At 33.3% G+C, this 11,854-nt stretch overlaps 1 protein-coding gene, 1 long non-coding RNA gene and 1 pseudogene across 2 annotated transcripts; all 3 read left to right on the forward strand.

The window, feature by feature from the left end:
• The first annotated feature begins 8,240 nt into the window (after positions 1–8,240).
• On the forward strand, positions 8,241–10,647 carry LOC132634860 (uncharacterized; annotated as a pseudogene).
• Positions 8,581–9,122, forward strand: LOC132634861 (uncharacterized). Its single transcript, XR_009580360.1, has 2 exons — positions 8,581–8,728; positions 9,080–9,122. It is a non-coding gene; the product is annotated as an uncharacterized LOC132634861 (long non-coding RNA).
• Positions 10,638–11,171, forward strand: LOC132637077 (probable F-box protein At1g65740; the record flags this gene model as incomplete). The annotated part of the gene is made up of 1 exon (XM_060354224.1): positions 10,638–11,171. A coding segment is annotated over one exon (534 nt), but the record flags the coding sequence as incomplete, so codon positions are not given.
• Between the last annotated feature and the right edge of the window lie 683 nt (positions 11,172–11,854).

Raw genomic sequence — 11,854 nt, forward strand, 5'->3', positions numbered from 1 at the left:
ATTTTTGCCTATATAAATTTGTACTTTGTTCATGAGAACCCCTACCCAATGTTCTCCTTTTTATTTCATATTTGAAGCACCAATGTTGTTAAATTCACTGCATTCCTGCTTTCATGCTTTAGTTTGGCCGGAGAAAGAAGACTCTTGAATGTTGTTCGGTTTGCGGGAGGGGATATTAACAAGAGCTCGAAAAATTATGTTATTTTGTTATAGCAGCTCTATATTATTTTTTGGGCTCAAATTAGTTTTTTTTTTTTTTTTGCTCAAATTAGTCATTTATGACTTTGTTGGAAGAGTGCTAATTACTAACCAAGTTTTAAAATATACAGTGCGTAAATTTAATAAATTTTAAACATTGACATACGCTCCTCATTGATCTGTTTCTTATGTTTAAGTTTTTAGCACCGTCAAAAAATATGCTCAGCGTGAAAATTGATAGTCGCTCCAGATCAAAAAGAGTATCCACTTAGTCTTTATTTTTTGAATAAAAAAGAGTGTTCAAATCGAGAAAGAATTAACCTTAGTTTTTCAGATTTGACCTTATTAAGTGTTAAGTGACCAAACCTCAATACCTATTTAATTTGGGGTAGTTTAGCCAAATTACTTATTTTTACCTAAAATTTAGTATTTTCTTAAGGGGTGTGCAATTGACTAACTGGACACTCTTTTTGATCCGGAAGGAGTAACTGATCAACTATCAAGCAACATTTGGAAAGGGGGAATAAGGTAACTTAAAACATTTGTACACGTGAAGAATCATTTAGGTTTTATTAAAATATTTGTTCTTTTCTTGTACTTCCTTATTTTGAGAAAATAGTATATTTATGTAATTTTCTTAAAAATTGGTATAACTTTTATGAATGAATAGCATGCTCTAATGTTAATGTAATTTGGGTTTTGTCTTCTTAAAAATATATTAAAGGTCAACATATATATGTGAAATCATGTAGGTCACAGCTGGTAACACGTAAAATTGGATCTTCTTTTTAAAAATGTTCAGCAAAATCATCTTAAAAGTGATTGTGAAGGATGAGAGTTTAGTTAGTTTGGAGTATTAGTTACTCATAAAGATATGGAATGTTTGTGTGTTTTCAAGATAGAAACAAGGCAAGTGGGTGCAGATTTCTTTGTTTTGTATTTTAATTCTATATATTTTTTTCAATGTAAGGAGAATCTCCCAGAAAACATTTAAAAAAGAAGAACATAAATATGCATATATGATTAAGAAAAGTACCAAATTTCTGTGAAGAAGAACACAATTTTTCTTAAAACTTCAACGTTTCAATAATCAAAGTACCAAATTTACATATGTACATTAGTCCATTTATAGAAATCGGGACATTTGTATTGCCACCAAAATGTCATTGAAAAAGCTTTATATTTTTATTTAATTTAAATAATTATATTCCCTCCGTCTCAATTTATTTGAAGATTGACCAGTTTGGGAGTCAAATAACTTTTTTTTGACTTAATTTTAAACATAGATTCTTCGAATCTACATAATTAATAATTCATAATATATGAAAAGAGTTGGAGAAAATCGTAATAAAAAAAAATTTATTTAACTCCCAAACTAATCAACCTTTAAACAAATTGGAACAGAGGGAATAATATTTTTATAACTGCGCGAAGCGCGGACCGATTCACTAGGAAAAGTAAAATGAACCAGATACTCGAGAGAGTATAAGTCAACCAAATCTTCATCTTTCTGTCTCTTCATCTTCTTTTAAATTTTTATACTGCTTTGACTCGGTACAAGTTTCCACTCAGATTATACTTTAGAATATTGTTGATAGGTGTGTAACAAACTTTTAAGTCAACATAGTGGGTATGAGCAGACATGATACAAGTACACGAAGCATAGAAATAAAAGTACTACCTAAATTTCTATAGGGAAGAAAATGAAGAGAGATTTGGTTGACTTAGTAGTTGGGTAAACATATTTTTTTAACAAGTCAATCATGTAGAAATAGTGTTCTCGTCTAAAAGGTAAATAGGAATTAACGAGTATAAATATAAAATTTCAATCTCCAAAGGGTGGTCTCAGAATCACCATTGGGTCGGATAACAATATAAGAGAAAATTACGACATTAGTCAAGGTATTAGACTTATGAACATAATTATCACAACTTCTAATGTTCATCAAAAATAGCAATTTTATCACTTTTTTGGCATAATTAAATACACTAGGGATTCATGTTTAAATTTTATCCCACTAATGAGGGATTTACAATTATTCTCTTATTCTTATCTTTATCCTTTATTTTTTCATTTCTCTTTCTTCTTTAACTAGTACACCCAATTTTTTTTTTAATTCTCTCTCTTATTCAATTAACTAATACACCGTAATTACTTATGAAATTTCACACTCCTGAATCTCAATTCCCAATTTTACTAATTTTTTGTTGTTCCGACTATTTGCTACTACTTTACATGGAATAACATTGAGCATCCACATTAGGGCTACTTATCGGGCGGATTGGGCGGATAACTACGCGTAACGGTTTGGCTTAACGGTTATCGGCTTTTAAAAGTACTAATCCGCTAGCCAACCGATAAGATATCGGTTGGTTCGGTATCGGGTTAGCAATTATCGGACGATTATCGGGCGGTGTATCGGTTAAATTACGTAACTACTATCTTTTTTTTTTGCCTTGAAAGACAAACGTTTTATTCATAATTTAACAACTAGGGAGTCAATTAAGCCTCATAGCCACAAGGCAGGACTTAACAGTTAAGAATTCACAAGTTTAATCTCAACCCTTTCGATGGTGATCAGTTCCCCACCTTTCTCTGGAACCACAATTATTGCAATAGTAACTTCCAACACAAAATAATAATAATAATAATAATAATAATAATAATAATAATAATAATAATAATTTATGGTTAATGGAAGAGTTTACCGAAGATAATTACTGATGCTTCAGACTTTTCACTTTAGTGCTCTAGCTTTAGATTTTAGTGTTTTAGGTTTACAATACATATTTTATATGTTTAGGGGTAAAAATATAAATATGATAAATTCTTAACGGGTTAACAGTTTGCCCAATAAGAAAATTGTGTAATCCGCCCCGCACCGATAAGCTGTTAACTACAAGATTTTAATCCATTCCCCAACCGCTAATCCGATAGTCCACTACCAATAAGCCAATTTTACGGTTGGGTTATCGGTGGCAGTTCGGTTTTGAACAGCCCTAATCCACATACAAAGTAATACCTACAATATACAGATATAATTTATTATACAGTATATAATAAAATTATATGAGTAAATAAAATTTTATATGTTGTGTATAATCAAATTATGCGAGTTATATCTAATTTATTTTAATAGATGTAATAAAATATACTAATATTATTCAATGTATAATATTATTATTATACTACATATAATAAAATTAGCAAGTCATATCCAAAAACAAGCCATGAACACTGAAACCATTGTGTTCAATATCCCATTCCCATGATGTTCAATCAAAGCTGTAATTTTATTTTCATGGATACATGAACAATGAAAGGAGACTAGAATAAGAAGAAGTAGAAAAGGTAAAAAGAAAAATGCTGGGAAATTTTTTATTCAAAATATGGAGGAAGTGTAAAACGGTAAAAAAGTAGTTACAAGTATATGCATAAACAAAAAAATAGGGATTGACTTTATTCATGTGGAAATGGTTTCTTTATATATAGCAATTTGGTTTACTATAAAACTCTTTACGTGCCATGTAATGTTCATTTAATTTACCTGCTAAGAAAATGTAAATATTATTATATCATTGTCTACTTACGTTTTTTTCCCAAAATATAAGTGGAGCATATACGATTGGCCCATAATGGAGCTTTTGGACAATATGGATTTGGGAAAAGGATATTGTGTGTCCAATGGCCCAAAGTAATGTCACATTTGGCCAATATTTGGGCCTAACACCCTCAAGAGTCCGCTCGGCCCAAAATAATGCCAAGGCTGGCCGGCCCAAAAGCCCAGGCTGCTACAGCATATATACACTTTATATATAATAATTATACATTTTATATACATATGCTGGAATTAATCATACATTTATTTTACATAAATTATACGTTAATTATACATTTATTATACACATATTATGCAATAATGATATGATATTTTTTTTACATATACAATAGTGATACATATTATATACCACAAATCCACAATGATACGGTTTCTATTATACATTTTTCATACAAGACTGATACAGTTTATATACACATGCTGGAATTATATATACACTTTCTATACAAAAAATGATACATATTATATAAAAAAATGATACAATTTTCTATTCTATAAAGGGCAGTTGCACTGTGCTGATACACATTATATACACTAATGATACATATTATATGCAAAAAATGATACATACCTTAGTGATTCATATTTTATACAGTTTATATACATTACAGATAGGTACCGATACATATTTTATACACAAATGACACAAATTATATATAAAAATCGCCTCAAACATTTTTGTGTTTGGGTTTTTATTTGAAAATTGTCTTACTTAAGTTTTGGCTAATGGATGGGATTAGTTTAGTGGGTATAATTTGGGTTGGATAAAAGGTGAGATTATTTATGGCCGACCAACCATATATGTCCTTTTCCCTATGGATTTTGGACTTTATTTTGGCAAAAATTACATGGGACAACCAACCATCATTTTTTTTGTGTGGATTGGCCTTCAAAAGTAGGGCTGAGCATAAATATCGAAGATCGAAAAACCATACCGAATTGAACCGAACTTCAAGAAACCGAAATCGAAAGAACCGGACCGAACTAGTTTGGTTCGTTGTTCGGTGTCCACCTTCAAAAAATCAAAACTGAAATAGCCGAACCGAAGAACCGAACGCCCACCGAAATTTAATACATTACCCAAAAAAATTAAAATAGTCCAGGCCCATTAATTTTAAGTCCAAGAAAAACCCAATTATAACAAGCACTTTTTTGCTTTTGTATCCCTAATTTTCCACTTCAGTTGAGAAAATCAAACTAGGATGTTTCTTTAGGATTAATGTATGTCATTTATGTATTTTCTTAGTTATTCTTACTGTATGTATATAACACCTAGCAATCCTATATCATGGTTATGATTTTCTGTTCTTGTTTATCCTGTTTATTTGATTTTGATTTCAATTTATCAGTTTTATGTTTTGTTGCTTTTGAGAATATGAATTAGTGTAAATGGAATCGCTTCTAATATCATATCAAAAAAATCAAATTGAAAAAACCGAAACCGAAAGAACCGAACCGAACCGAACCGAACTAGTTTGGTTCGGTGTTCGGTGTCCACCTTCAAAAAATCGAAACCGAAATAGCCGAATCAAAGTTTGATAAAACCGAACTGAAGAACCAAACGCCCACCCCTATTCAAAAGCACTGGTCTTTAATTTTTTACCCTCAAATTTGAAATCTTTAGTTTTTGTGCTTTGCCCAAAAATCCATGGGTTTCGGGTTCAAACCCCCGCTCAAACCACCAAAAAAAAAAATAGCAAGGCAGAGGTTTAGATTCGCTAGGCAGATCGGGCATAGTTTGCCTTATGCCTGAAGGCAAATTCTGCCTTAAGGGAGAGTTTGAAAGCAAACTATGCCTGATAGATTGCAAAACTATGCCTGAGGCCTAACTTTGGCTTGCAAAACTCTGCCTGCATGTAGAGTTTGCATGCAAACTATGCCTGATGACTTGCAAAACTATGCTTGAGGCCTAACTTTGACTTGCAAAACTATGCCTGAGGCTTAACTTTGACTTGCAAAACTCTACCTGAGGCCTAACTTTGCCACAAAACTCTGCCTTGCGATTTTTTTTTACTAAGCCGGGGTTCAAGGGTTCGAACCCCAAACCTCATGATATTAGGCGAAGGGCAAAAATTAAAGACTACCAATTTGCTGGACAAAAATTTAAGACTACCCCAAAATATGTGAGGCCTAACTTTGGCTTGCAAAACTATGCCTGTGGCCTAACTTTGACTTGCAAAACTCTGTCTGCAGGTAGAGTTTGCATTCAAAAATCTGCCTGAGGCCTAACTTTGCTACAAAACTCTGCCTTGAGATTTTTTTTTTTTTTACTAAGCCGGGGTTCGAACCCCAAGCCTCATGTTATTAGGCGAAGGGCAAAAATTAAAGACCACCAATTTGCTGGGCAAAAATTAAATACCACCACAAAATAAGGGCATTCCTGCAAATTGCCCACCAACCATCACTTAATTTATACCCGTCTTTTTAAAAAATTTACAAATATATTTACTTTAGACATGCAGTATTTGAAGTTAAGCATGACAAAACCAAACTTCAGAATAGTTCAGATACAAGTATGAAGACTAACTTCAGACACCGTACGTCTGAAGTTGTTCGAAGTGATACAAGTGCAAAAAGAATTTAAAAAATGAGCACAAGTTAAATAACGACCTCAAAATTAGGTATCCCTGCACTTTGCCCTTTATTCTGCTTTAGGCTCTTGAGGTATCTCAGGGTGCAGAGTGACCAGTACATTGGGATGGGCAATTTGCAGGATTGCCCTTCGCTGGGGGTGGTCTTTAATTTTTGCCCTCAAATTGGTGGTCTTTAACTTTTGCCCTTCGCTAAAAATCCCTTGGTTTTGGGTTCGAACCCCCCCCCCCCCCCCCCCCCCCCCCCCGTCAATTTTTTTTTTAAAAAAAAATCGCAAGGTAGAGTTTGGATTGGCAAGACTGAGTTTTGGCCTTAAGGCAAAATTTGCATAGGCTGCCTTGTGAATCCAAACATCTGCCTTGCGATTTTTTTTATTTTTTATTTTTTACTGAGCTGGGGTTCGAACCCACAACCTCGAGGTATTAGGCGAAGGGTAAAACTTAAAGACCACCAATTTTGAAGGGCAAAAATTAAAGACCACCCCAAATGAAGGGCAATCCGCGCAAAAAAAATGAATTGGGAAAGACGATGAAAAAGAATTTTTTTTTAGTGAGATTTGAATCTCGCGTAAAAGAAATGGAGAAAAATTCTAATTTAAGACACATGCTATAACAGGTATAAGTGATCTATTAATTTAATTTTTTGATTACATTAACAGTATATATAACTTAAACTCAATGTAAAATCATTAAACCACAATTCCTATTCTCATCTTTATTTTTTATTTAATGAAATAATAATTATAAGTTAAACAAGTGATAGAATTCACATTATATATTTCTGGAATTTCTATTTTTCATAGATAAATCATCACATTAGTATTTATATTGTTTTAAGTACTTGAATCTAAATTAAGAGCCTGTTTGGATGGGCTTATGCCTATAAGCTGCAAACAGCTTATAAGCTAAAAAAAAAAAAATTGGGGTAGTCTAACTTTTTTTTTTTTTGGCTTATAAGCTGCTTTAGATAAGCTAAGTCAAATGGGCCCAATTATTTTTTTGAGCTTATTTTAAGCACAAAATGACTTTAAGCTGACCAGCCAAACACTCAAAAAAACTGAAAACAGCTTATAAGCAACTTATAAGCCAATCCAAACGGGCTCTAAGAGACGGCGTGAGGCTAAGTATGGGTAGATGGGCTAGGTGATAAAAATGATTATACAGGAGCACAGATACTTCTGCAAAAGTAACGTTTTTTATCCATAAATTAAATCTGTTCCATTTCATATAAAAACGTTTTTGTCCTGAAAACCTTGCATTCATATTTTTAATTTAAAAAGGATTTGGGGTCAATTTTTGGCTCAAAAGCTGATCTTTATCCCTCAAAGAACCTTTCGAAAAAGTTTGATAATAATTTATTAACTTTTAAGGTTATAATTCAGAAATCACGTTGCTTAATTGATTAAGGGAAATACTAAGAAAAAAAGTTGTTAATAACATTATAATTATACATAATACAAAGTAGAATGAGTTACTTAAGAATATAGTTAGCTGACAGTTAATTAATTATAGTTTGATTATAAATTATAGTTAATCAAATCATAATCAATTTGGACTTTATTTTGCTTTTTGAGGTTTTTCTTATTCTAAATCCTTGTCAATATAGGAACATACATATTTTTCCATGTTATTTGTTACACCCCCATAAATGCCCTCGAATTTTTTCTAATACTAATAAAACTATATACGCCTGCTTGTTCCTAATCCTTGTCATTATAGGAACATACATATATATTTTTTATTCCATGTTAGTTACATTGTTACACCCCAATAAATTCCATCCAATTTGTTTATTTCTTACAATCCTCCTAAAGCCTCACAATATCCTGCGATGGGAAACTGGAGAGAATTGCCGCTAGACCTCATTACTACAATTGCAAAGCGTGTTAAAGTGATAGAAGATTTTAGAGTCCGGAGCCTAAAGGGCATAAAAATACACGATTTTTACCAAAAGGGAATGTCTAAAAATTATTATACCAAAACGGGTATATCGTGGGCTGATCCACGATATACCCCAAATTTTTTTTTTACCTTGTCAGACGATTCAACCAAAAGCAAAAAAAAAAAAAAAATTTACATGTATAACGTGGATCAGTCCACGTTATACAATTATAACTTGTATAACGTGGACTGATCCACGTTATAAAAGCAAAAAAAATTTCTCTGACACATTGCTTCTTTTCCACAGCTGATAAGGATGAACTCTATCTTAACTTGGTTCTTGAGTATGTACCTGAAACTGTTCACCGTGTTATCAAACACTACAACAAGCTGAACCAACGGATGCCATTGATACTTGTGAAGCTTTATACATATCAGGTAGTGTACTCTTTTCTCAAGTGAGTTGTCATTTATATAGGCCCCCTTGTTAAGAACACCCAATACGAGACACGTCTGCAAATTCTGTTATACAAGAGATTGTTTTCCCTTTTTTTTCATATGCGTGAGATGTTGGACAAGAGATTGTTGCAAAAATTGTTCCAATATTTTCTAGTTCTTTTGTTTGTTTTGAGGATAGGCTAAGCTTGGAAAAGTCCATCCAACCGCGAGTTTTTATGAGAAGCTAGTTTCACTTCAGTTACGTTGTTGTTAACGCACTTGAGCTAATGATTTCTTGAGGTTGTATTTTCTAACATGTCTGAAGTACAAGATGCTGTTTCTGTCCGACAGATTTTCAGGGCATTATCTTACATACACCGCACCATTGGAGTGTGTCACGGGGACATCAAACCTCAGAATCTTTTGGTATACTCATCAATCTCATTGACTTTTCTGTTTATTTCCTTTTAGCTTTGGTAAAAAAATATTGTTTCCGGCGACTCTTTGGCTGCAGTTCCGTCAAAATATATGTTAGCTTGAATATCTGCTCCAAATGTGTGGAAAAAAATGTATCAAAGATATGTTTTAAGTTTGTCAATTATTTGGTGCATGGAGAAGAATAATGCAATTTGGTTGATCGCTTCTAAGAGAATAATTTCTTTCCTCATGTGCTCATTACTCTTCTTAGAATCTTCTTGATCTACTGATCTACTGAGAGAAACAAAAGGGTGCCACATGATTGGTGTGTTGTATGTACAGTGAGATAGGAGTGAGCTTGCACCCATGAGCTCATCGTTCTGCGTTTATTTTATCAGTGGACATTGTGTGGTGATAATATGGTTTGCTGTGCTGATATGAGCTTTCATCACTTATTGGGATGACATCTTATCTTTCGATTGGATTCTATTACGAAGATAGTTATATGAGATACTGATATCGACATATTTGGTGCACTTGTTGTGGTCTTAACCTAGACAGGAAACTTATTCTGCTTAGCTCATATATAATTCAGAAAATTTAATCAACTTTCTAACCATTGCCTTTATAATATCCTCTTTATCGGCTCTTGAAGGGACTGTAACTAAAGAATACTAGAAAGAAACAGTGAAAGAGGAGAACTGAGGAGACCCTAAAATATAACAGGAGAGAATTTTTTTTTACTTGTATAACGTGGACGGATCCACGTTATACAATACAATATAAATTGTATAACGTGGATCAGTCCACGTTATACATGTAATTTTTTTTTTTTTTTGGCTTTTGGTTGAATCGTCTGACAAGGTAAAAAAAAATTTTGGGGTATATCGTGGATCAGCCCACGATATACCCGTTTTGGTATAATAATTTTTAGACATTCTCTTTTGGTAAAAACCGTGTATTTTTATGCCCTTTAGGCTCCGGACTCGAAGATTTTATTGCTTTTGGTGTTGCTTGTACCTCATGGCGAATCGCCGCTACAAAGGAAAATTTTGATGTTCTTTTGCCCCAAGTTCCGTTGCTAATGCTCTCAAATAAAGATGATGATTATCGAGAATTCTACTCTCTTTCCAAGGATAAAGTTTCACGCATATGTTTTTCAGAAGCTAGAGGCCGCGAGAGTATTTTCCATCAAAGGGTTGGCTATGCATAATCTCATACAATGGAGAGATGAACTTGTTATATCCTTTCTCTCGCACCACTATAAAGCTTCCCTCTCTAAGTCAAAAGAGTTACGTTGCATAGACAAAGCTATCTTATCTGCTAGTCCTTTTGTTACATCAGATTATGTACTGGTCACTTCCCGTTTTGGCCACGTAGTTTGCAGTCTTTTTGGCGACCAGGAGACCTCAACTGGACTATTATTAATTTCAAGAGATATGATGGAGTTTCCTCTCTTATTCACTGTAAGGGGCAATTTTATGCATTAACTAACCGTGCCGAAGTCTGGGTTTTTGATATTGCAGGGCCTAGTATTACCAAACCAGTTGTAGAGCCACACAGACTTGTTATACTTGACCATCCTATATTTTGCAAGCCATTTAACCGGTACCTAGTTGAGATATCCAATGCACTATTTATTGTTACTAGATCCTTCGGTGAGAAGGAGAAGACAAATCCGGATGCTCCTAATGGTATTGGCTGTTATTACACTGCTAAATTTAAAGTATATCAACTAGATGTAAGCAAATCTACATTGAACGAGGTTATCACTTTGGGAGAATCATCCGTTTTCTTGGGCCGCAGTGGATCAATGTCTATCGACTCCTCTAGGTTTACTGGAGTCAAGCCTAATCGTATATATTTTATTGATGATATGATGGATCAATACAGGTTCTGTGAAGGTGGCGGTGGTGGAAGAGATATGGGGGCTTACAATCTTGAAGATGGAAGCTTTGAATCTTTTTATCCTGGATTGTCACTGAGTCCTATTTGCCGGCCAACTTGGATAACACCATCTTTCTGATAATAAGGAGTTATTGTTTCTTTTGAAGTACTGTTATTTATTATCTTTTCCAAATTATTTAAGTTGATCTATTTGTTTTGGTTCATGTCCTAATCTGGTGATGGATGATGTATAAATTTTATGGTATTTAATGCATTCTAGTTGTGCTTTCTCTAGATGATTGAGGCTTTAATACATTAGAGTGGGAGTTTCAATTGTTAATGTAGTTACAGCTACTCGTGCAAACACTTTATTCAGTTTTACTTTTTGTTTGCATTGTCAGATTTATTTTGATTGACTTGGTCGGTTTTATTCTTTATTTGAGAACCAACTGAAACTTTTTGATTAGCGATGTTATGAACAAAAGAAAGGAGGAATTGTCTAGGTACGAAAGTATCTGGTTTGATCCCTCAAAAATGTATGGCATCAATGAATTCCAGTACAGATTCTATATCATTTGCAAATGCACTAAGACTCAAATTTTGTAGACATGTATAGTTTACACAGATATGTCATCTACTTTGCTTCCAAGCATCTATGAGTTGTTCCAGCTAAATAGTAATACGTTCGGCAAATTCATCGTCTTATATCCGTTCAATCAATTTGGAATCTTGTCGAGATATTAAGAGAAATGTTTTACTCTGCTAGGATTTGCTGATTGACAATTATGTTAACAACAAATTAACAATTAGACAATTCAAGAA

This window comes from Lycium barbarum, chromosome 4 (genome assembly GCF_019175385.1).
Source record: "Lycium barbarum isolate Lr01 chromosome 4, ASM1917538v2, whole genome shotgun sequence".
NCBI classification, from domain to species: domain Eukaryota; kingdom Viridiplantae; phylum Streptophyta; class Magnoliopsida; order Solanales; family Solanaceae; genus Lycium; species Lycium barbarum.